Source organism: Coregonus clupeaformis, chromosome 35 (genome assembly GCF_020615455.1).
Source record: "Coregonus clupeaformis isolate EN_2021a chromosome 35, ASM2061545v1, whole genome shotgun sequence".
In the NCBI taxonomy this organism is placed as follows: Eukaryota; Metazoa; Chordata; class Actinopteri; order Salmoniformes; family Salmonidae; genus Coregonus; species Coregonus clupeaformis.
In genome coordinates, this window is record NC_059226.1 from 40,764,419 (window position 1) to 40,790,397 (window position 25,979).

General features: G+C 46.2%; 1 protein-coding gene across 4 annotated transcripts in view; it reads right to left on the reverse strand.

Annotated features, from left to right (window-relative positions):
• The window catches only part of rell1 (RELT like 1), a 44,989-nt gene extending 25,817 nt beyond the window's left edge, over positions 1-19,172 (reverse strand). For 2 of the 4 annotated variants that reach the window (XM_045211099.1, XM_045211098.1), the window contains exons 1-2: positions 18,784-19,119; positions 11,044-11,271 (exon numbers count right to left, since the gene is read on the reverse strand). In XM_045211099.1, the coding sequence (XP_045067034.1) occupies positions 11,044-11,271; positions 18,784-18,817 (262 nt within the window). In that variant the 5' untranslated portion in view covers positions 18,818-19,119. Of the gene's footprint in view, positions 1-11,043; positions 11,272-18,783 lie in introns of all 4 variants that reach the window. The other 2 variants (XM_045211101.1, XM_045211100.1) reach the window with 2 other exon arrangements.
• Between the last annotated feature and the right edge of the window lie 6,807 nt (positions 19,173-25,979).

Sequence of the window (25,979 nt, forward strand, 5' to 3'; positions counted from 1 at the left end):
AAGATGCTGTTGCACAAAACAACATGCTGATTGAGGTCTACACCATCCCTGGTATCATCAGGCTGTAGAGCTAGTTACAGTTGCTCTGACTCCGTACACTTATTCGCTAGCGATTAGCAGCTAACAAGATTCAGGTCAAACTTGCTAAGAAAAGACAAAGTAGCTATTTGCAGATGTAAGAAACACAAATGAATAGTGTAATTATAGAACGATAGTGGATTTACATTAAGAAGTAAAGTGAAAACAGCATCGTTGTCATCAATATTGTTGCATGTGCTGCATTGACCATACAGACTGAACGCAACTGTCTCTTGGTCGAGGAACACTCCTTGAGTGGCAGGGGGCGGGGCTAGGTCTGTGTGGAAAGCGGCATGGAGAGAGAGAGAGAGCGGAGAGAGTGATGACTCAAGTAGCGAAAGAAACTACAAAAATGGACGTTACACACGGCAAATCACATTTAAAGAAACCAAACATTCAGAGAGAAGGCCAAGTGTGTGCAAAGCTGTCATCAAGGCAAAGGGTGGCTACTATGAAGAATCTCAAATATAAAAATATACTTTGATGTATTTAACCATTTGTTGGTTACTACATGATTCCATATGTGTTATTTCATAGTTTTGATGTCTTCACTATTATTCTACAATGTAGAAAATATTTATTTTAAATAAAGAAAAACCTTGGAATGAGTAGGTGTGTCCAAACTGTTGACTGGTACTGTACACGTCATCCGATACCTAGGGATAAGCCTTAGGATTTAATGGGGCTTAAAGGATGAATGACACTCCGGTAGATAGCCTAGTAGCCCGTCTTTGCCTTGTGTGGAAAACACACCGTATGGTGTCTGTTGACTGGGTGACCCAGTGGAAGGTAATACTTCCTGTGTTCAAGATAAGACACTCACAGTGTGTAGTACATGGACAGCTGCTACACAATAAAAAAAAGAGTCCCCATTCACATTGCTGTGGCGGGTACTGTTGAAGCCAGGGACTGAAGCCGGGGACAGCATTGTATTCAGTAGGGGAGAAAGTGTTTTGAAACAGGGAGGTAGTTGCTAAACTTGTCCAACTGGAAGGACACAGATTTACATTTCCCGTTGCAAAAAGGTTTTGCCTTTTACTTCTTAATGTAAATCCACTATCGTTCTATAATTACACTATTCATTTGTGTTTCTTACATCTGCAAATAGCTACTTTGTCTTTTCTTAGCAAGTTTGACCTGAATCTTGTTAGCTGCTAATCGCTAGCGAATAAGTGTACGGAGTCAGAGCAACTGTAACTAGCTCTACAGCCTGATGATACCAGGGATGGTGTAGACCTCAATCAGCATGTTGTTTTGTGCAACAGCATCTTCTAAATCAAAGAGGAATACGCAAAGCAAAATATGTTTACTACATGAAGTAGCTATGAGAACATTTACATGTAGGCAAAGATTATAGGGTCCCCTAGAAAACACTTGGGTTCCTACACTGTCACAATAACTCCTCCCTGGGATTTTCATTCGTTGTCATGTCAAACACTGTATTCAAAGTGCCCAGTATTATATTCTAATTTTATAATAATCATTCTATGCCCATGATTCCAACAGTTCACCCAAGTGTTTTGCTCTAAATCGCAAGTCAAATCGCATTTATTATTAGTATTTTTTTTAACCTTTATTTAACCAGGTAAGCTAGTTGAGAACAAGTTCTCATTTACAAATGCGACCTGGCCAAGATAAAGCAAAGCAGTGCGATAAAAACAACACAGAGTTACATATTGCCCTACTGAACAAAACCCATCCCTTAGATTAAAAAGATAGATCTATATCGCGTTGTGAAACATTCTTAAAAATGGCCTCTGCACCCCCCATCCCATTTACAGTAACCCCCTTTCCAACACCGCTATCCCATCTACAGTAACAACCCCCAACCCAACCCAACCCAACCCATTTAAAGTAACCTCCCCTTTCCTTCTCTAACCCTGGTTGAGTCAGAGTTGAACCAGGAAGTGGAGTGGAAAATAAACAGGGTTCTTTCCAACACTTTTGTTTCTAAAAAATGTGGAAGGAGGAGGGGTTGGGCCTGGAGAGACTTGAGAGGTTTCAGACAATCAGTGGCTAAAATGTCCTTTTTGGTCCACCAGCCACTGTGGCAAGTAGATGACAAATCTACCAGCCACTCAGATTTTTTTACCAGGCAAAATATTTTTTTCACCATAATTGCATCAAAAACACACAAAAACAGATGAGCAAAAATATTAGAGATGAGACAAAAATGTCCAGCTTCCCCTTTAAGGGCGGGAGGTTACCGTGGTAACAGGGCCACTCCAGTCCTGTCACGTGTTTCTGTGTGTGAGAAATTTGGGATCTCTTTGCTATCAGTTGAAACAGCAGACTCAAACTAACGTTGAAAAACCGAGCTTGTGAACAAAACCCATGTAAATTGACAAGAAACACTGGGACAAAGTCTCACTTTGTAGACTTTGGAGTAAATTAGATCAACGTATGCCTGTTCGCAGCGCCTCCAAAATATCGATCAGCGCTTCACTCAGTGTGCACAGATCCCCTATCAGGCAGTCTCGCTGCGCGAAGTGGGATATAGGATTCGTCTTTCTTTGTGCAATTAGCAGCTATGAAACAAAACAGCAGAAATACAGCTACAGCAGCATGATTCTAACGATAACTCGCGTCGCACATGTGCTCATACTTGACTTTTTACTATTTTTATTAGTTAATGTAATGATTGCACTGTAGAGACCTGCAAATTGACCACCTGCCAACGTGGCTTGTGAAATTGACATTCGTACCCGCCAATACCTAAATCTACCCGCATTTGGCGGGTGTTCGTTCTATGCCCTGCAGACAGCAGAGTAGACTAAAGGCCCAACGTCTAATGGGAATGCCATAGTCCTAGTAAAGAAACCTCTCCATTCTGTAGGTGAAAGGGGAGAGTGGAAAGAAAACTCACTTATCCATTACTAAGACCGCAATCTCAACCTTCCTTTACGAGAGACCAGGCATGCAGTTCTATGGCAATGGCTTTAATAGGTGGTAGACAAAAGAAAGAACAGGTGAGAGAGAACACAGAAACTCTTTTCACTCTCCTCCATGGAGCTCACGTTTATTGCCCCTCCACATGCCTGTGTTGTAACTCGGGCAAGCTAAGGTAGACCAGAAAATGACGACGTTCTATATCGTGGAGCTCCGCCCCATAGGGGAGCTCTGCTCCTAGTGGTTTACCCTCTGCCCTAGGGCAGAACAGCCTGAAGCAAAATTATGCACACACCTACAGCCAATAGGAGTACAGGTGTCCCTATATAAGGAACCCCGTTCCCTCAATCTGCCTCCCATTATCTTCAGCGACTGGACTAGAACTGAAGAAGCCATACGAAGACTCTAGAAAGAATTTCGCCGTTGACTGCCAGCCGTCAACGTCTTTCGCCATGAGCACACCTGGGATTTTCCCACCCCCAAAGGCCCTTTTAGGGCCCTGTGTCGGTGTTCCACCATGGCTACCTCGGACCCCCCACGACCTCTGCTTCGTGTGTTTGGGACCGCAGCACGCCGAGGATGGTCTCGACAACCCTCCTAATTGCGCCTCCTGCGCCCTCCTTACTATAAAGGAGAGGCAGCAGCGTCGGGCGTTCTTTATGAAGGACGTCCCTCTGGATGATGTAATGTCCTCACTCCTCTCTGCTTCAGAGGCGTCAGAGGACAGTGCGGTGTCGGAGGATGACAAGGAAGGCGCCGAGGCGGATATCCCAGTGGGACAATCCAGACCTCTGGCGCCTACCTTCAAAACCCCCTTTCATTCTGAAAGCGCGAGGTTAGAAGGATCCTTGTGCGATGACGACATGGGCTCTGCTAGGTCAGAAGCCCTGTCGCTCGCGGTAGCCTCTCTGCGCTCGGACTTTCCCGGGCTCATTGAGAAGGCTGCCACACGACTCGAGGTTGTGCTGCCCCCAGTTCCCCTTCCTATGGAGGTGGACCTGATGGAGGGCGGCCCTTACTCCCAAGCCGAGGAGGGCAGCTGAGCCAATGGCTCCAGCCTTGCCCTCTCTCGGCAAGTATGTCGAGGGTTCGTGGGGGGCACCTCTGGCGGCGCGTTCGCCGGCCAGAGCGTATATCCCCCTTCACCAGAGTGAGCGGCTATGAGTGGGCGGCTAAGGGAATCCCCAGGCTCGAGGGCGCCATGGCGGCGTTCCTAGTGCCGGGGTCGAGTCCCTGGGCAGCCTCCAAGAAGGCCACTCTGCCAGCACAAAGAGATAGGTTCACAGCCCAGTTGGCTGAGAAATCCTTTACGCTGGGAGCCCAGAGCGTAGCAGCGGCAAACAATATCGCCCTCTCGCGGCCTCCCTGTCCCGTCTCACAACGGGCAGGTCGGAGATGACCAGTGAGGAAGTGGAGGAGGCCTCCAGAATCTCTGGAGCCATTCTACACCTGACGCAGGCGGTTGCCATATGCGCGGGAAGGACCATGGCCACCTCCGTGGTCACAGAACGACACCTCTGGCTTTCGATGACGGCCATGAAAGAGACCGACAGAGCGTCTCTACTCAACGCCCCCGTCTCCAGCGAGGGCCTTTTTGGCCTCGCAGTGAAGGATGCGACGGAACGAATCGCCAGGCTGGACGAGGAGAGGAGGCACCTGGCCAAGCATTTGCCGCTGGCAATGAGGTCCAGCAAAGCCCCAGCTAAACCGTCCATCTCCAACGCCCCCAACAGAGCTACAGTGAGGCGTCGGGCCAGGCGACAGACGCACACCACAGACAGCAGGAGAACGAGCTCGGCCCCTCCAGCAGCGACGGTGGCAGCGACGGTCCCGCCAGCTAGAGAGGTTGTCACGAGACCAGCTTGGCAGCACCAGAAGGCCTCCCAGAAGCGCAAGCACCTCTGACGAGGCGAGGGGGAGAGGACGGAGAACGGCCCGGCGAGTTTCGCAGAAGGGCCTACTGTTCCCCCCACCCCACTGTTCAGGGCGTGGAGGGCTGTGTTGTACATTGTGTGAATAAAGAGATTGTTCTCATTGACATTGTCAAAGAAGGACATTTATTCCATAAGGTTCGGAACACTTCACGTTCTATGTTTCTCCCTCACCATCTTGAGCGCAGCCCAACCCACTTAGAGTGTGTAGCTGAGCGTGCTCAGGAGAGGAAAGGGGTAAAGGTAGCAAGGCGCAGCCTTAGCTCACCTAGTAAAGATCTCTTACTACAGACTCCTAGGAGCTCTGTAGTAAAGGTCTCACATAGTAGGCAGTTGCCTCTGTCCCAATGTGACATGAAGGCGCAGCCGCTAGCCGGGAGTGACGCCTTACTGCAGGCTAATGCCTCAGTCAGTGCAGATCAGACCCGTGCGACGTTCACGGAGAGCGGGAATACCAGGGCTACTAAGGTAGCCAAGGTATGACGCCTCCGGTATATTCTGAACGTATCAATGCCCATGGCTCTGAGCGCAGCTCACCACACATTGAGTGTGTCGTTGAACAGCCGCATAAGACCAGTAAAGAGGCACTGTGGCACCACCGTGTGGTGTCAGTCAGAGATCACACTTTTCAGATTCAGCTGAGTTCTGTAAAGGATAAGTCTCATGCCAAGCGGCAGTCTCAGTCAGACAATGACATGATGACGCAATCGCTTTCTGGGAAGAGCGCTCTGTCTCAGGCCAGTACCTCAGACAGTGCAGTTCAGACCCGTGCTGCGTTCACGGAGGGCAAGATTACTGGAGTTACGGTCGTAACCAACGTATCAACGCCCCCGATTCACCCAGAACGAGCTGATGTTTCCTCTCCCTTTCAAGGGGGGCCCGCCTTGGGCTATTCCACCAACCCAGTGCTGGGGAATAGCGGCGGTGAGGGCCATAGAGGAATACAGGTCTTTCCTACTAGACGCACCACAGCTTCGTGCGCGCCCGCTTTCTCAGCATTGCTGGCAGTGGCGTCGAGCTGTACCCTCTCACGCTGGCTAGAACAGACGTTAGAGAAGGGTTATGCCCTCCAATTCCATCGGACCCCACCCCCGTTCAGGGGAGTGGTGGAGACGGTGATGAAAACGCCAGACAAAGTGGCCGCTCTGAAGTCAGAGATTACGGAACTTTTGGCGAAGGAGGCGGTCACAGTAGTGCCCCGAGAGCAAAGGAACAAGGGGCTGTACTCGCCCTATTTCCTAGTGCCCAAAAAGACGGGGGGAGTGAGGCCGATTTTGGATTTACGCATTCTCAACGAGAGCATAACCAAACGGCCCTTCCGAATGCTGACGACAAAACGCCTACTGGAATGTGTTCAGAAGGGAGATTTTTGTACAAGCATAGACCTAAAGGACGCGTACTTTCATGTGCCGATACAATCGCGCCACAGAAAGTTTCTGCGGTTCGCCTTTCAAGGGGTGGCGTACGAGTTCACGAGGATGCCGTTTGGGTACGCCCTGGCACCTCGAACGTTTTCCAAATGTGTGGAGACGGCATTGGAACCGCTGCGTCGTCAGGGGATAAGGGTATTAGCCTACCTAGACGACCTGTTGATTTCGCCCGTCAGCAGAGCTGGCGTTCACACACACGACACAGACAGTGATTCATCTCACGCGTCTGGGGTTTGCTGTGAATTGGAAAAAGAGCGCACCCTGGCCCAGTCATCAGATTGTCTACCTGGGACTACAGCTAGACACTGTAATGATGAGGGCACGAATTTCGGACCCTCGAAGGGCAGCATTGTTACTAGCCCTGAGGAAGTGTCGTCCGAATCACACAGTAACGGCGCTATCGATCATGTCACTTTTGGGTCTCATGTCGGCAGCCCACTCTGTGGTCCCGCTAGGGCTTCTGCATATGCGCAAAGCACAGCGGTGGTTCGCCCAACTAAGACTAGACCCAGTGCGTCAACGTCATCGGTTGGTGGTGGTTCCTCTCTCGCTAAGATCAGACCTGGGCTATTGGCGGAACCCGTGCGTTCTCACGCACGGAGTCCCGATGGGCAAGGTGTCATCCTACATTCCAGTGTTTACAGATGCCTCTCTGACTGGATGGGGGGACATGTCAGTCTCAAGCGATAGGAGGTGCATGGCCTCAATCAGGTCGTCACATCAACCTCCTAGAGTTGGAAACGGTGCGACTGGTCTTGACCCACTTCGCGTCTACCCTTCGGGGGTCGCGATGTGTTGGTCTGGTCAGACAACCGAACCACAGTGGCTCACATAAACCGCCAGGGGAGGGGTCAGGTCTCCTGCCCTTCACCGGGCGGCAGTGAAATTGTGGCTGTGGGCTCACAAGCACCTTCGCTCGTTGAGAGCAGCGCACATTCCGGGCTACTTGAACGTAGGGGCAGACCTCATGTCAAGAGGGGGTCCTCGAGACGGCGAGTGGTGTCTGCACCCGGACATTGTTCTACAGATTTGGGAACAATTCGGGAGAGCCGAGGTGGACCTGTTCGCGTCACGTGTGAACGCGCAGTGTCCCCTATGGTTCTCTCTGAGAAATCAGGACGAACCGCCATTGGGAAGAGACGCATTCGCGCACTACCCGTGGCCGAGAGTTCTACTGTATGCATTCCCTCCGCTGTCTTGCATTCTCCCACTGTTAGCCAGAGTGAGGTCAGAGGAGCTGTCAGTGATACTGATAGCGCCCGATCGCCCGGGGGCTCCGTGGTTTGCAGAGATGAGTCAGATGTTGATTGCACCACCCTGGTCAATTCCACATCGACGAGACGCGTTGATTCAGGCGGGAGGCTCGATAGGGCAATGGCCCATAATCGGCCAACCACTGAAGGCTTGGCTCCTGAATGGGTCAGGTTAAAGCGCCGTGGGTTGTCTGATGCAGTGATCAGAACGATACAGGGCGCAAGAGCCGGTTCCACTTCTAGAGTGTATACTAGCAGATGGAACGTTTTCTCACGATGGTGCGATACACAGGATATGGACCCCATGAGCTGTCAGGTAGAGAGTGTGCTCTCATTCCTACAGTCTATGTTTGATAAGCAGAAATCGCCCTCCACTATTCGAGTGTTTGCAGTGGCAATTTCAGCCGGTCATGAAGGGTTTAACGGGAAAAGTGTGTTCAGTCACCCATTAGTGAAACGTTTCCTATTGGGAACGCAACGGCTTAGGCCAAGGCCTAGAGCTACGTTGCCCAAGTGGGATTTGGCATTGGTTCTCGAAGCGCTATGTAAGTCACCGTTCGAGCCATTGAATCAAATACCCCTCAAGATGCTGTCTATCAAGACGGCGCTGTTGCTCGCCTTGACTACTGCTAAACGAGTCAGCGATCTGTGTGCACTGTCGACGAGACCCGACTGCCTTGCCATTAATGGCGATCTGAGCAGAGCGGTGTTACGTCCTAACCCGGCATTTGTGCCGAAGGTTATTAACAGTGCATATAGATCACAGATCGTGGAATTGTGGGCTTTTCATCCCCCTCCCCATGGGGAGAGGAGTGAGGAAAAGCTTCATTGTTTGTGCCCAGTACGCGCTTTGGCGTGTTACGTTAGGCGCACAGCGGCGGTTAGGTCATCGCCTCAGCTGTTTGTGTGTCACGGTGCGGCTGCATTGGGTAGACCACTTTCAAAACAGCGTTTGTCTCATTGGCTTTGTGAAGGCATTGAGACGGCGTACGAGGCAGCGGGGCAACAACCGCCTCAGGGTATTAGAGCACACTCCACTCGTGGAGTGGCAGCTTCTACCGCCCTCTTCAGAGGAACAGAGGTAGAGGATATTTGTAGAGCAGCGTCATGGTCGACACCGTCTCCTTTTATCCGTTTCTATCTGTTGGATATGTCTTCTAACTCTTTGGCTCGGTCTGTACTCAGCGTAGCTGAAGGGAGACCATGAGCGGAATAGAGAAGGAAAGCAGGATTGTGACTATGTTCATAAGTCCGCTTTTATTAGAAGTAACATATTATAAGACATGTTTTTCTAACTCTTTTGGCCGATCGAATTTCAGCAGAGCTGAAAGGCGCTCTTGGGCTAGAGGAAGAGGACAAAGCGGGACCTTGGGCAGGTTCCAATCAGGTCCGCTTTGGTTAGGAAGACTTATGTTAAGGATAAGCCTTTAACTCCAATCTCGATTGCATTCAGCACAGCTGAAGGAGAATCTTGAGGTAGAGGAGGGAGAAGCAGGACGATAGACTGATCTCTATCAGGTCCGCTTTGGATGAAGAGCATATTCTGTGGCATGTCTCCTGGCTGACAGTGTCAGTATGTAGAGACATGTATTGAATGGACAGAATGTGAGGTCATCTATCTGAGGGTTCAGTTTAGTATGACTGGTATATTTTGTCCCTGCCTACTAATCTCTGGGTTCCATTGAGTGAGTAAGGCGGGCTATTGGACACATAATGTAGAGTGACATTTATGTCATTCCATTAGTGGATAATAGTGTTGTCATAGAATACGGAGGTACGGCCATCTGCTATGCAGACTGGCATGGCGTATATTCTATTGATCTGCCCAATAGCCATTGACATTGTCATTGAGCTAGATGGGGCGGGTCTATAACCGATGACGCGGTATATTGTGACGCCCTGATGGGTTTTTTAGTCGCAGTACTGCGGGAATTGGTTGCAGCCATTGCTGGGCTTGACCTTTTTCATTTTTTAATGGGAAATGTTAGGCTCGGCAGGGAGTACATTTTGGAGCGTTTCGCTCCGCCTTAAACCACTAGGAGCAGAGCTCCCCTATGGGGCGGAGCTCCACGATATAGAACGATTAGTTACCGGAGTGTAACTCCAGTTCTATGAGTGGAGCGGAGCCCCATAGGACTTAAGGCCCTACCGACCCTCTCTAGTCTCGCTGAAGATAATATCTCGGGAGGCAGATTGAGGGAACGGGGTTCCTTATATAGGGACACCTGTACTCCTATTGGCTGTAGGTGTGTGCATAATTTTGCTTCAGGCTGTTCTGCCCTAGGGCAGAGGGTAAACCACTAGGAGCAGAGCTCCCCTATGGGGCTCCGCTCCACTCATAGAACTGGAGTTACACTCCGGTAACTAATCGTTCACATTGATGAGAAACTATTGCGACGTCTTCCATATCCTTAAAAGACAATCTAAACACTATACCGTATCTTGCCTTGGTCACTCAGGAAATCTTAAACACTATACCGTATCTTGCCTAGGTCACTCAGGAAATATAAACACTATACCGTATCTTGCCTAGGTCACTCAGGAAATATAAACACTATACCGTATCTTGCCTTGGTCACTCAGGAAATCTAAACACTATACCGTATCTTGCCTAGGTCACTCAGGAAATCTAAACACTATACCGTATCTTGCCTAGGTCACTCAGGAAATCTAAACACTATACCGTATCTTGCCTAGGTCACTCAGGAAATCTAAACACTATACCGTATCTTGCCTAGGTCACTCAGGAAATCTAAACACTATACCGTATCTTGCCTAGGTCACTCAGGAAATCTAAACACTATACCGTATCTTGCCTTGGTCACTCAGGAAATCTAAACACTATACCGTATCTTGCCTAGGTCACTCAGGAAATCTAAACACTATACCGTATCTTGCCTTGGTCACTCAGGAAATCTAAACACTATACCGTATCTTGCCTTGGTCACTCAGGAAATCTAAACACTATACCGTATCTTGCCTTGGTCACTCAGGAAATCTAAACACTATACCGTATCTTGCCTTGGTCACTCAGGAAATCTAAACACTATACCGTATCTTGCCTAGGTCACTCAGGAAATCTTAAACACTAACCAATAAGATGATGTTCTAGTAGGGAAAGTATTTACAAGGAACATCCAATCCTAAACCTAACAGTCTTCACCAAGGTTTCTCTCAATAGACCTTGGGCCTTCAGTAGAGAGGTTTCGAAAAACGCACCCGTCTCAATGCATAACTCCCTATCCAAGAAACCAGTTTGCAAGTCATGACTCATGACCATAACAATAGCATAGAGAACCAAACTGGTGAGAACAGAACTTTCCCGTCAGTTAACACAGGTGACTTTGAGTGAAGAGTGTTATTGTGTACAGAGGGTTGTGACCCGTTAGCTCACAACCCGGGTTGGGTTACATATGAACCCCTTAATGAGAAAATATAATCTTCATTTTTCTTTCCCCTCACCCGCGCACATCTCCAGATCCTTCTTTTCCTCCTCCGCTGCCCGGGCCGCCTCCTCCTCATCCTCAGCCTCTGTGGTGCAGCGGTAACCCTTCCTCTTCAGGACGTGGCAGATCAGGACCCCCAGGAGACCCAGGAGGAAGAAGACAGGCACCAGAACGAAGGCTATGTACTCTGGCTTCACCTGTTCGTCTACTCCACTGCTGCTGCCTCCGCCCACTGTCTGACCCGCTAGAAAAAAGGGAGACAGGGGGGAGGAGGCAGATGGAAGGGAGAGAGATTGAAAGAGGGGATAGAAAGAGATGGGGGGATAAGGAGAGAGGTGATGAGGAGGAGAGAGAGTAAAGGGGGATGAAAGAAGAGGAAGATAGGAAAACAAGACCATTGAACAGATGGATAATGCATGTGTGGTAATCACAAGACACTCCATTAGTCATCATTCAATTCACTTTACTACCTAGTCCCCCCTGCCAACAGATCACATTTGACTCATACTCGGAGCGGCACCAGATATTCCTACGACTCAGCAGATGGGAGGATTTAAGCGCTAGTCTGAACCGAACTCAGCGGTTCACCCAGGTGATAATGAAAGTCGAACAGTGCCGTCATGTTTCCTCGCTCGCTGGATAAAAGTGAGGTCCCATATTTCTCTCCCCAGCGTAGCGGACTGTCATGTCCGCCGACAGCCCTTTGATGGCCAAGAGAGGAGAGCGAGGGAGACAGACTGTCATTGTCACCAGGGAGACTGCTGACTCCAAGGAGGCTGTAATCCCGGTAACTTTCCAGCTCTCCCTCCCTCCGTCTCTCGCTCTGTCGTTCTTTGCCCTCTCAACATGCTCTCTCTGGGAAAGAGGGAAGCAGAAAGAGAGGGCGAGACAGAGAGCGAGAGGAAAGAGAGAGAGAGATCTGCAAGATGGACAGAGAGCAGGACTGTGTTGATCTGGACAGTTGGTAGGCTGGTTTATCAGGTCCCTAAGGGCTGTAGATTGGACAGGGGGCCGGCCATCCCTGTAACATCAGGAATGAGTGACACACACACACACCGCAAGGTCTCTTTAGTATGGGTAAATCTTTCCACTTCCTCTATGACTGTTTGGAGGCCAAAACCACAAGGTGTCCCCTCCTACACCCTCTTAACAACCTTTGGCCTGGTTCCATGTTCCCCTTCCATGTTCACAGAGCTGAAATAACTGGTGATTGTTTGGTTTCCACATTCCTAGTGCGCAATGGTTGTGTTTCAGATAATTCTGTGCCGAATAGAAATTAATGGTAAATAATGTGGTGTCATTTTGGAGTCACTTTTATTATAAAATGTTTCTAAACACTTCTACATCCATGTGGATGCTACCATGACTACGGATAATCCTGAATGAATCGTGAATAATAATGAGTGAGAAAGTTAAGAGGGTCAAAGATCATACCCCAAAGACATGCTAACCCTCTCGCCCTTAAAATCAAGGGTGTCAATAATTTCAGACCCCACTGACGCGCATATTCCTGACTGACTCTGGCTCATAGGTCAGGAGGGAGAGGTATGGGGGTCAAAGGTTACACTGTGTGTCTGTACTCTACTAAGACAGGTCTTCTCCTGATGTTTCCCACGTGAGACATTCCATCCAGTGCCACATGAAGCAGACAATCGGGTCATTGTGTTTCTCCTGTGTGTATCCGTCTGTGTGCGAGGGAGTGACATGGTGCGTAGTGACTGTGTGCGTTCTGCTCTGCGATGGAGTCTACATGTGACCGTACTATGTCCAAACATACCACTCAGTGTTTCTGTTTGCCTTTGTCTTTCTTCCCCCATTGTCCCCGTCCTCTGGAGCATGATGTATCTGACTGTGATCTACTCTCTGAGCTCCACTGACCACCCTGTGATCTACTCTCTGAGCTCCACTGACCACCCTGTGATCTACTCTCTGAGCTCCACTGACCACCCTGTGATCTACTCTCTGAGCTCCACTGACCACCCTGTGATCTACTCTCTGAGCTCCACTGACCACCCTGTGGTCTACTCTCTGAGCTCCACTGACCACCCTGTGATCTACTCTCTGAGCTCCACTGACCACCCTGTGGGCTACTCTCTGAGCTCCACTGACCACCCTGTGATCTACTCTCTGAGCTCCACTGACCACCCTGTGATCTACTCTCTGAGCTCCACTGACCACCCTGTGGTCTACTCTCTGAGCTCCACTGACCACCCTGTGGTCTACTCTCTGAGCTCCACTGACCACCCTGTGGTCTACTCTCTGAGCTCCACTGACCACCCTGTGGTCTACTCTCTGAGCTCCACTGACCACCCTGTGGTCTACTCTCTGAGCTCCACTGACCACCCTGTGATCTACTCTCTGAGCTCCACTGACCACCCTGTGATCTACTCTCTGAGCTCCACTGACCACCCCTGTGGTCTACTCTCTGAGCTCCACTGACCACCCTGTGATCTACTCTCTGAGCTCCACTGACCACCCTGTGATCTACTCTCTGAGCTCCACTGACCACCCTGTGATCTACTCTCTGAGCTCCACTGACCACCCTGTGATCTACTCTCTGAGCTCCACTGACCACCCTGTGGTCTACTCTCTGAGCTCCACTGACCACCCTGTGGTCTACTCTCTGAGCTCCACTGACCACCCTGTGATCTACTCTCTGAGCTCCACTGACCACCCTGTGATCTACTCTCTGAGCTCCACTGACCACCCTGTGATCTACTCTCTGAGCTCCACTGACCACCCTGTGGTCTACTCTCTGAGCTCCACTGACCACCCTGTGGTCTACTCTCTGAGCTCCACTGACCACCCTGTGATCTACTCTCTGAGCTCCACTGACCACCCCTGTGATCTACTCTCTGAGCTCCACTGACCACCCTGTGATCTACTCTCTGAGCTCCACTGACCACCCTGTGGTCTACTCTCTGAGCTCCACTGACCACCCTGTGATCTACTCTCTGAGCTCCACTGACCACCCTGTGATCTACTCTCTGAGCTCCACTGACCACCCTGTGGTCTACTCTCTGAGCTCCACTGACCACCCTGTGGTCTACTCTCTGAGCTCCACTGACCACCCTGTGGTCTACTCTCTGAGCTCCACTGACCACCCTGTGATCTACTCTCTGAGCTCCACTGACCACCCTGTGATCTACTCTCTGAGCTCCACTGACCACCCTGTGGTCTACTCTCTGAGCTCCACTGACCACCCTGTGATCTACTCTCTGAGCTCCACTGACCACCCTGTGATCTACTCTCTGAGCTCCACTGACCACCCCTGTGGTCTACTCTCTGAGCTCCACTGACCACCCTGTGATCTACTCTCTGAGCTCCACTGACCACCCTGTGATCTACTCTCTGAGCTCCACTGACCACCCTGTGGTCTACTCTCCGAGCTCCACTGACCACCCTGTGGTCTACTCTCTGAGCTCCACTGACCACCCTGTGATCTACTCTCTGAGCACCACTGACCACCCTGTGATCTACTCTCTGAGCTCCACTGACCACCCTGTGGTCTACTCTCTGAGCTCCACTGACCACCCTGTGGGCTACTCTCTGAGCTCCACTGACCACCCTGTGGTCTACTCTCTGAGCTCCACTGACCACCCTGTGGTCTACTCTCTGAGCTCCACTGACCACCCTGTGGTCTACTCTCTGAGCTCCACTGACCACCCTGTGGTCTACTCTCTGAGCTCCACTGACCACCCTGTGATCTACTCTCTGAGCTCCACTGACCACCCTGTGATCTACTCTCTGAGCTCCACTGACCACCCTGTGATCTACTCTCTGAGCTCCACTGACCACCCTGTGATCTACTCTCTGAGCTCCACTGACCACCCTGTGATCTACTCTCTGAGCTCCACTAACTGCCCTGTGCATCTGGGCTGGACTCTGGCCAGACCAATGGATGCCTAGAAAGACAGGATGTTTTCCATGCCCCCAAAAGACCCATAGGAACCTTACAGTGTATCCATCCCAATTACCTGGCAAAAGATGGAGTGTTTGTGAGATTAGACAGACAGACTATCCATCTATCTGTGTGTGTCTGTCGTACCGCATCATATATATGAGCCTATTTTACTCCAATGTTTGTAAACAAAATATATGTAAACAAACACTGTATAGCTCAAAACATAGTTAAAACTATAATTTTTATATTATGGATGGTCAGTCCTTGCATCCATAGCTCTGTCAATGAATTTGAGAATGGTTACATTTCTCCTGCCCCATCCCCCAGCTTGTTATCGAAACAGGGGCGGGGAGGGCGCTTTGTTATTGTTTCAACTGCAGAATGCCGCTTTAAAACATCACAATCATCCTGATGCAGATCTTTTACATATAAAAACACATGATTGGATTAAACTACACAAAATATATATATATTAAATGAAATGGACAGTTTAGGGGTGCATCTCAATAGTCTAAAGAGGCTTCTTCACCTCATCTCTTTTTTAAATATATTTTATGATAACATCTCACCTCCATCTAACATGTTATCCTTATCTAACCTCCACAACAGCAGGTCCCAGAGCATCCATCTCTGTGTGGATCATACACGTCATCTACAGTGATTCACGTTAAATGCCAATCAGAGGAATTTAATTACATCCTAAATTGCCTGCGTCTCATCTGACTTTCTTTAGATTTCCTGCCGCTGTGCTGTGCTGTGCCTCCCCATAGAGGGGCGGGACACCGCTGATGCCAATTGCCATGTAAAATAATCTGCACGAAAAGCACACAGCGGCAAAATGAATTCATGTAACTGCAGTGATGCGACATGATTGGAGATGTGAGGATATTACGACGGTTCATTGTGGGCCCTGTGTGTGTGTGTGTGTAGACAGTACCAGCCAAGAGTGGGCAAAGCTGTCGTCAAGGCAAAGGGTGGCTACTTTGAAGAATCTCAAAAACAAAATATATTTTGATTTATTTAACACTTTTTTGGTTACTACATGATTCCATGTGTGTTATTTCATAGTTTTGATGTCTTCACTATTATTCTACAATGTAGAAAATAGTAAAAATTAAATAAAAACCCTGGAATGAGTAGGTGTCCAAACTTTTGACTGATAGATAGATAGATAGAGATATATATATATATATGTTGGAGTAGGCATTTCCTCTATGGAAGCCCCTGAAAGTGGTTGAATATCATAAGCCCTGGTCTCTACATTGCATCACACAAACACGTCTGAAAATATGTTCTACGAGAAAACAGCCATTGAGTGAACCCATAGTCATCATCATCGATGTGTCCGTTTTGCCATTAAAGGAACAGTGACAATATAAAACAATACCAGACTACACTTTAACCACAGTTCATCAGCTACTTAAAGCGAGGAAGGAAAACTCAAAAATGGCACAGAAAGTTCCCTTCCTAAAGAAGGTTCATGTCAAAAAGGACAATGGAGCAGGTGAGTAATTATTGTTCAGTGCTCCGCATTCATTTAGCAGTAACTCCAAGAAATGCTGAAGGTGTGTGGAACTACTTTTATTGGTAGGTCCAGAGCTGTATGTAAATCCAGGTCTCTGGGTAAGTCTACCGTTCAACAGAACCTAGAAGGCTAAGGGGAGCTTCCTGCTATGCGTCAGTGAAAATGTTTCCACTAAGGACAGAAGAGAGGATGTGGTTGCCTCCTAAAAATCTATTTCTAGATCTATCCTGTCTGTTCCCAGTAGACTGTCCAACTACATGTTATATGTATTACATTTTAGACAAAGATTATAACTAGTCAAATAATTTATTGACACCGCTATAACACTGAACCAGAATCTGGGATTAGTATGGTCCATAATATTTAAAATCAGGCTAGTTTGATGTCACAAAATAACATTAGGGAAAGTATCTACTTATAGATGTAGTTTGTGCCTAATTTTCCAGAGAGTTCCCTGAATTTCATGCATGTCAAACCCTCTCCCTGTCCCAGACACTGCTAAACAAAAACGGAGAGAGTTCTGAGTGTCATGCCCATTTGGATTAAGACTCAGCTGCTGTCTGAGTCACTTCTACCTCCGCCTGTAGGCCTACACAGAGCAGCAGGAACGGACAGAGGGACACGCACGTCTTACAATCACGTGCTCCCGTGCTTATTTTAAAACCATGCGTTGGATGTTTGTGTTTAATCAAACGAGGCTGAGGATTAAAGTTTTGGCCTTCGTGAGCGACAGGCAACAGCTGCATGGTCACACAGATGGGTTAGTCATGAAAAGGGGGACAACGCAGAACATCCTCAAAGGGCATATCCTATGTTATTGTAAATCTAAAAGGGAGGGCCTGAAGTTCAGAGCCAAAGCACAAACTAAACTCGTGTTTTGAGGACTTCTTCTTCTTGGCATGTCAATGACATAATAATAACTCCCGCCTCCTCCACTCACATGGAATGAATGCTTGTCGTTTGACATTGTAAATGATGCATTTAAACCGGTTTGGGAATGAAATGTAATTCGTTACCCAGAGGGCAGAAGTAATTCTGCCTGTGTACGCCTCATCTTCATTCAGTAGGCTACAGGTTTCCACTCTGTACTGCCCATACCACCTTACCAATTATGGCAGTACAAATTTAGATGAAAGGGATCCATAGGTCAGGATAGGCATGTTATAGGTGCAGTTTTACGTTCTGCACAAAGGTGACAACAGAAACACAGAGCTAGGCTAGATCCATGCAATGCGCCTCACAGGAAATTCAAAAACAACATGGCTGTCGGCAACAGTATCCACTCTGGTGCTGAAACTTTGTGTCACTGTAGGGAGGATGGTCTCAGACTAGACGTAACATAGTAGACGAAAATCCAGGGATCCCCTAATTTAGCATATCTGATTCAGCTAGTTAAGGTCTTGTTGAGCAGCTAATAAGTAGAATCAGGTGTGTTAAATTAGGGTTGGACTGAAAACCCACAGGACGGTAGATGTCCAGGAAGAGGGTTGTGTAATCCCCGCTGTAGGCTATCCAATACCAGGTTGATGTAAGGCTATTCTGTTGCAATGGCCAGCAGGGATGTAGCTCAGTTGGTAGAGCATGGCGTTTGCAACGCCAGGGTTGTGGGTTCGATTCCCACGGGGGGCCAGTATGAAAAAAAATAAAACATTAAAAATAAAAAAATAAAAAATAAATTAAATAACTGTAAGTCGCTCTGGATAAGAGCGTCTGCTAAATGACTAAAAATGTAAAAATGTAATGTGTACTCTCGAGCAGGAGCGATTGACTACTAGCATGCGTTTGTACCTGCTTTTAACCAAAGCTTCAAATCGTTACAGCTCTTAAATTGACAAGCAATGTTATTCAATTCAAAAATGTTACAACTGTATGGTATGCGTGAATGTCTGACGTTACGTTTGTGAGGCTGCTTTGAGCCACAGCTAGTAACTACGTTAAATCTAAAATCACGTTGTTTTCGGGAGACTGCACGGTATCAACCATCCTCACGCCCAAGTGAAGAATATTGTAGTGCGTGACCACCGTTTGTGCCACAAAGAAACGACCGGAAAAACAGTCGTTTAATTTAGGAGGCTCAGCGATTTTAGGATTTTGAAAGTCGTGTAGTGTCCACCTTTTATATAACGTGGTTACATTTCTAAACAGAAACCTCGACTATGAATTCATTTAAAGTAGCCACTGGCACATACACATGGATCTTAATCTGATGGTGGAAGTTGCAGGGAAATTAACGTGTCAAATCACAAGCTTACTGAGTCCGCATTGATTTCAGGAGACGGATGCGAGAGTCTGTCCCTAAACGCGAAGTAAATAAGTTAATAACTTACGTGGTACGACACCGGTCACAGCTGAACTAGCCATGCTCAAAACTACTGCTGCCCGGGTGTGGCGATGTTTTCGGCTTGTGGCAGCCTGGTTTGGACGCTGGCTACTACGGTCAACGACAACTCGGGGTCTGGGTCTGTGGAGGGAGGGATATGGTCGTCACTACAGCCACAAACCCCGCCTATTTCTACAATTATCTTCTTACAATGTGATTTTAAACCTAACCTTGAATTAAGATCAAAAAGCTAATTGTTGTTTTCATGAATTTTTACGATACAGCTAACTTTGGCAGTTGAAACCGAGGGATACGCGTTCATACTTTTTCTGACTGTTGCTTGTATTTCCTCTTTCGTATCTGAGCCCGGGAGGAACACCCTTCTCTTAAAGCTGTACCATGCCCGCTTAACAAGAGCTACGTCTGTGCGAAAAACTGATCTGGAATCACAAATAAAAGGAGTATCAATTCAATCTGTTAAAAAAAATAATAATAATCAAATGCAGTTTATATGCATTATTTTGGATGATACAGTAGCCAAAATATAATTAACCAATGTAATAGACACTGGTTTAGTAGCTTGTTAGGCTACAATATATTTTCCACAGTGAAAACTTTAAAAGCTTTTATATTATCTGAATCATGTGCATTGTTTTTTTATGCCTCTTAATTTCCTCCCCTTCAGTGTCGACACATCATTCAGGGCAGGTGCAGAGCCCCACCTGTTTTGAGACCCACGTGTTTAGCAAAAAAATATATATCCAGTACCAGTGAAAAGTTTGGACACACCTACTCAGTCCAGGGTTTTTCTTTATTTTTACTACATTTTAGTCATTTAGCAGACGCTCTTATCCAGAGCAATTTACAGGAGCAATTAGGGTTAAGTGCCTTGCTCAAGGGCACATCGACAGATTTTTCACCTAGTCGGCTCAGGGATTAGAACCAGCAACCTTTCGGTTACTAACACAACACTCTTAACCACTAAGCTACCTCCCGCACTCAGTCTGGGGTTTTTCTTTATTTTTACTATTTTCTACATTGTAGACATCAAAACTATGAAATAACACATATGGAATCATGTAGTAACCAAAAAAGTGTTTAACACATCAAATTATATTTTATATTTGTGATTCTTCAAAGTAGCGCCCTTTGCCTTGATGACAGCTTTGCACACGCTTGGCATTCTCTCAACCAGCTTCATGAGGTAGTCACCTGGAATCCATTTCAATTAACAGGTGTGCCTTGTTAAAAGTTAATTTGTGGAATGTATTTCCTTCTTAATGCGTTTGAGCCAATCAGTTGTGTTGTGACAAGGTAAGTGTGGTATACAGAAGATAGCCCTATTTGGTAAAAGACCAAGTCCATATTATGGCAAGAACAGCTCAAATAAGCAAAGAGAAATGACAGTCCATCATTACATTAAGAAATGAAGGTCAGTCAATACGGAAAATTTCAAGAACTTTGAACGTTTCTTCAAGTGCAGTCACAAAAACCATCAAGCGCTATGATGAAACTGGCTCTCATGAGGACCGCCACAGGAAAGGAAGACCCAGAGTTACCTCTGCTGCAGAGGATAAGTTCATTAGAGTTACCAGCCTCAGAAATTGCAGCCCAAATAAATGCTAAACAGAGTTCAAGTAACAGACACATCTCAACATCAACTGTTCAGAGGAGACTGCATGAATCAGGCCTTCATGGTCGAATTGCTGCAAAGAAACCACTACTAAAGGACACCAATAAGAAGAAGACTTGCTTGGGCCAAGAAACACGACCAATGGACATTAGACCGGTGGAAATCTGTCCTTTTGGTCTGATGAGATTTTTGGTTCCAACTGCTGTCTTTGTGAGATGCAGAGTAGGTGAACGGATGATCTCCGTATGTGTGGTTCCCACCGTGAAGTATGGAGGAGGAGGTGTGGGGGTGCTTTGCTGGTGACAGTGTCAGTGATTTATTTAGAATTCAAGGCACACTTAACCAGCATGGTTAACCAGCTAAATTAGTATTTGTGTCATTCTCAAAACTTTTGACCACGACTGTACCGTTTGTCAATTTGAGACGGCATAGCCAGTATATGCTTCCTTAAAGTAGTCAGAATGAATCTAAGAGAACTCCAAAAATCTGTCATTAATTTCGACATTTGTGCCTTAGAGATCTTAGTCACACAATTTTACATCTGACTAAGATGTTTGGTACAGTATTTTTCTATGAAAATGAGGAGTCGTCTCGTTGAATGACAAATACTTTATTAAAGAATCCCTACTGTTGACCAATCACCGACGAAGGGGCGTAGACTTCAGCTCCGAACTTCGGCTTGCCTCCATAAAAAATTTAGTTTGCCTAAACACATGAAAAAAAACCTCACCGAAGTCAAAAACCTTTGTCATAATATAATGCACATACTCTACCGAACTGTTTCGACTGCTAAGCATGCTGACGCCTTAAAATACCTTCACTTGAAGAATGCGTATTGTTTCAGTTTAGGGACAAGAAATGTATCATACCTAGGCAACAACAACAATGTAATGAAGAATGGTATTATTGTTTAAGTCAAACTGCAGTGAATAGCCTATGTCATTCAAAATAACTGCTTGTAGCCTGCCTGATTGGGCAACCATTTGGGTGAGTTATGGATTTTTTCTTGGCAGTTTAGCCTACAAGGTCCAGGCACATTATCATGCCAGTAATATGGTGTATTTTGTCAGGATGTATCAGCTAACAGAAACATGCAAATGCAGGGATTTCTAGTGGCGCGTATATGAATTATGATAATGCATGAGCACAGAGAAAGTTGTATCCATAGTTTCCGCGTTTGGCTATGAAGCCAGATACCTGGCGAAAGTTTGAACGTACATATCGTTAAGATCGTAAGAAAATCCATAACTAAATTGTTAGGATCGTAAGAAAAGCCACGCGTGAAACATGAACGTAAACGTGAAATGTAATCTGTGAACATACAAACACCATGTTATGATTACAGACCAACATTTTAGTCTTGTACAAATCTTGTGTTGCAATTCTGACTTACAATAATACCTTTCAGAGTTTTGGCAGTTTCATCTCACCAACAAACAAAAAAAACGTTACATTCAGGGCGGGATGTAAATGTAGGGTGTTTTTTACTCACTTTTTGTCTCTCCCACAACGTTATTCCTCTCTCCTACAGCGTTATTCCTCTCTCCTACAGCGTTATTCCTCTCTCCTACAGCGTTATTCCTCTCTCCTACAGCGTTATTCCTCTCTCCTACAGCGTTATTCCTCTCTTCTACAGCGTTATTCCTCTCTCCTACAGCGTTATTCCTCTCTTCTACAGCGTTATTCCTCTCTCCTACAGCGTTATTCCTCCCTCCTACAGCGTTATTCCTCTCTCCTACAGAGTTATTCCTCTCTTCTACAGCGTTATTCCTCTCTCCTACAGCGTTATTCCTCTCTTCTACAGCGTTATTCCTCTCTCCTACAGTGTTATTCCTCTCTCCTACAGCGTTATTCCTCTCTCCTACAGCGTTATTCCTCTCTCCTACAGCGTTATTCCTCTCTTCTACAGCGTTATTCCTCTCTCCTACAGCGTTATTCCTCTCTCCTACAGCGTTATTCCTCTCTCCTACAGCGTTATTCCTCTCTCCTACAGCGTCCATCGCAATTACATGCACATGGTCAATTATGCAAATTAAGTGATGACGTCATTTAACGACTTTTAGGACAGCCAATAGCTACTTTCCTTACTGAGGAGTTGGCAACACTGAGTGCTACTGGAACAAGCATAACGGAGTATATAAAAAACGGAAGTCAGGGAAACCGGAAAGAGGTATCCTGCATGTTTTCAAGTGAAGTCTCCATTCTCTATTACTCCTGTTGAGTTTACTTCACATTTAGGTAGCTAATGTAATGGATTTGTTTGCCAGCGCAAGTCTAGATAGCACTAGCTGTATTATGCCTACAACAGTGAAGTTTCAGTCTGCTAGGTGTATCTCTACAGCATGGGCATATCTCTGGGTGACGTGGACATCCCCATGCATGATATGACTAATTCAATATTGCACCATCCCATTCTCTGGGCTCTGTCTGCAATCATAAACAGTAGTATACACCAGGAATAATGAAACAGAATAATAATATATGTTTGGTGAATATATGAATGATGTATGACCACTGGAGTCTTTGCCACTCAAAATATTTGTTTATAGAATATTTTTATATTTATTTCATCACTCAAAATCTTGCCAAAGCATATTCTGTAGGAGATGTTAACATGAATGTAAAATAATTTGACATGATTTATATGAATCGGGTCATGAACATATGGACTTAAATGAACAAGGGAGAGGTTAAACGCAGGCTAAGTCTGGCATAAGCTTATTCCCACACTTTACAATAACTCTGTTGGTCTTAGGTAGTCTCCGTATAGGCTATTCCCTCCATCGCGACACCGCTGCCCAGTTGAAGAGCTTGTGATCTCCATGCAGCGCCACAGCACCATGCGCCTTCTGAAAAGCCCTCAGCCTCAGAAGATGCCCTTCTGGAGGCATGCAGTCATAGAGTCATTATACCCTAATGTAGGCCTGTTTGCCTACCAGCCCAATAAAGTGCAGAGCATGATGCGTGCAACTCATCAGTTCAGTCAGTCAGTATGTCATTCATTCTGTCATTTGTCTAAGTTGCAATAGGAACTAAATCAAATAGAATAGAACAGTCTTATCCATTTGTTTTATTGAAATTCATGTGTGTCCAAAATTATCTACATTCTCCAAAGTTCTTCAGCCTATCACTTTAATAATTCAATGTTGAATTTAGGCCTATCCAAATAAAAATAATTGGAGGCATTGCAATTTAGGATATCATTTTTTTGCGTTCTGGTGTCTTGCGGAATAATTTTAGAACTCCATTTGTGTTTTATAACTGTTTTTATTGTAGAGCTCCCCTTAAAAAGAGACCCCAGCTCACAGGCCTCTAAATATAGCCTCTAAATACAGGTCTCTAAATATAGCCTCTAAATATAGCCTCTAAATACAGGCCTCTAAATATAGCCTCTAAATACAGGCCTCTAAATACAGGCCTCTAAATACAGGCCTCTAAATACAGCCTCTAAATACAGGCCTCTAAATATAGCCTCTAAATACAGGCCTCTAAATACAGGCCTCTAAATACAGGCCTCTAAATACAGGCCTTTAAATACAGGCCTTTAAATACAGGCCTCTAAATACAGGCCTCTAAATATAGCCTCTAAATATAGGCCTCTAAATATAGCCTCTAAATACAGCCTCTAAATACAGCCTCTAAATACAGGCCTCTAAATACAGCCTCTAAATAAATGTTAAACAAAATATTTGAAGAAGCACATGCAGTGGCTGATAGGGAAAACAGATCTGGCAATAAGAACAGGCTATAGATAGGCTTGACCCCTTGGTTATTTCGCTCGGGACAGGTTCCAGCTTGGGCTGTGGCGGTCACGAAATTTGATTGTCAAGCAAATAACTGTCTGTCTCACGGTAATTGACCGTTAATTAACATAACCACATTTAGCACCTCCTGGGTTCCACACATAGCCACCAAGCCACTGATGCAGACCTTTGGAACATCTATATTTTAAAAAGTTGAATAAATCCATGTAATATAGCCTACACCTTCACAATAAATCCATTATTTATTTTAGACAGGTCTAAAGAAACATGATATGAAGACAATGTAGTCTATTTCAGATGAACAGAATAGCATACTCTTAATTGTCCTTATGTTAGGTCCTGATCTGGCTATGCCAAATGGCTGTGGGCTACACTAGTTCATTTAGCAGGCAAGATTTGCTTAGAATTCCGTGGCATTATTTTATAGTATGAAGAATACAATTGAACAAAGCTGAATAAATTAGAAAGGATATTTTCTCCAAACGATTTGAGGGAGTGCACACATGCGGCTATTCTGTGTTGAGCGGTTAACAAAGAAATAGGTATTCCTATATGCTTAATTTAGAGTTATTCATGTGACTTTAGTTGTTCTACAAACGTTGGGCTGTATGTTTTGATTTTTAATACATTGTAAGGATGATGGGGCGGCAGGTAGCTTAGTGGTTAAGAGCGTTGTGCCAGTAACCGAAAGGTCGCTGGTTCTAATCCCCGAGCCGACTAGGTGAAAAATCTGTCGATGTGCCCTTGAGCAAGGCACTTAACCCTAATTGCTCCTGTAAGTCGCTCTGGATAAGAGCGTCTGCTAAATGACTAAAATGTAAATGTAAATGGATGCATGATGCAACTCTAATGATGATTAGAAAAAATTAGCTTGAAAGGCATGAGCTGTGCTTTGTTTTTTGCGCAGGCTGTAAACACTACATCAGTCACTCATTCACAATTTGACAAGCACTTGATAATGCCTAGAATTTCACGGTGGCATCTCCTTTATGTGCCAGTGGCTGTTGTGCGCTTCTCCCGGAGTGCTGCGAGCTCCGTCACGTGATCGGGTCTTTCTCACAGGCTACAAGTGAAGACAGACATATCGGGGACGCAACTGCGCACGTCCTTATCCAATTCCGAGGTGCATATTGAAGATATTGGAAGAACTGTCCACATTTACTTTTCGTCAGCCAACAAGATGAGTAGGCCTAACGAACAGCAAAAGCACTAGCCTATGTCAATCTACTAAGGTTATTACAGGTGTGCTGAGTTGCGGCTGACGATGGTGGGCGTGGCTTCGGTCCGGAGTCCTGGCAGCTGTGGTTGAGTGACTGATTGACTAGAGTATATAAACTGTTTGCAGAGAGAGAGAGAGAGAGAGAGAGAGAGAGAGAGAGAGAGAGAGAGAGAGAGAGAGAGAGAGAGAGAGAGAGAGAGAGAGAGAGAGAGAGAGAGAGAGAGAGAGAGAGAGAGAGAGAGAGAGAGAGAGAGAGAGAGAGAGAGAGAGAGAGAGAAGGTAGTTCTGCCCATGGGAAAGCGGGTTAAGGCTTAGAGTGTGTTAGGAAGGATTAGGTGTGTAGAAGAGGAGGGACATTTTGTTTATTTTCATTACTTGGACCCCGTTCCCAAACATTCCCTTCTCTTACCATCCCTGGTTTGTTTGATTGGTCTTTGTTTTACTACTGTTTCTTTATGGGTGTTGTATATTTCGTTCAGTACCTTACTAAACGTCCCCAGAGGGCTAACATTGAGTTCTGGTTGTTGTGTCTGTTTATTTTAGTTAGTTACACCCCACATTTCTTCCCCATCCGTCTAGTTTACATT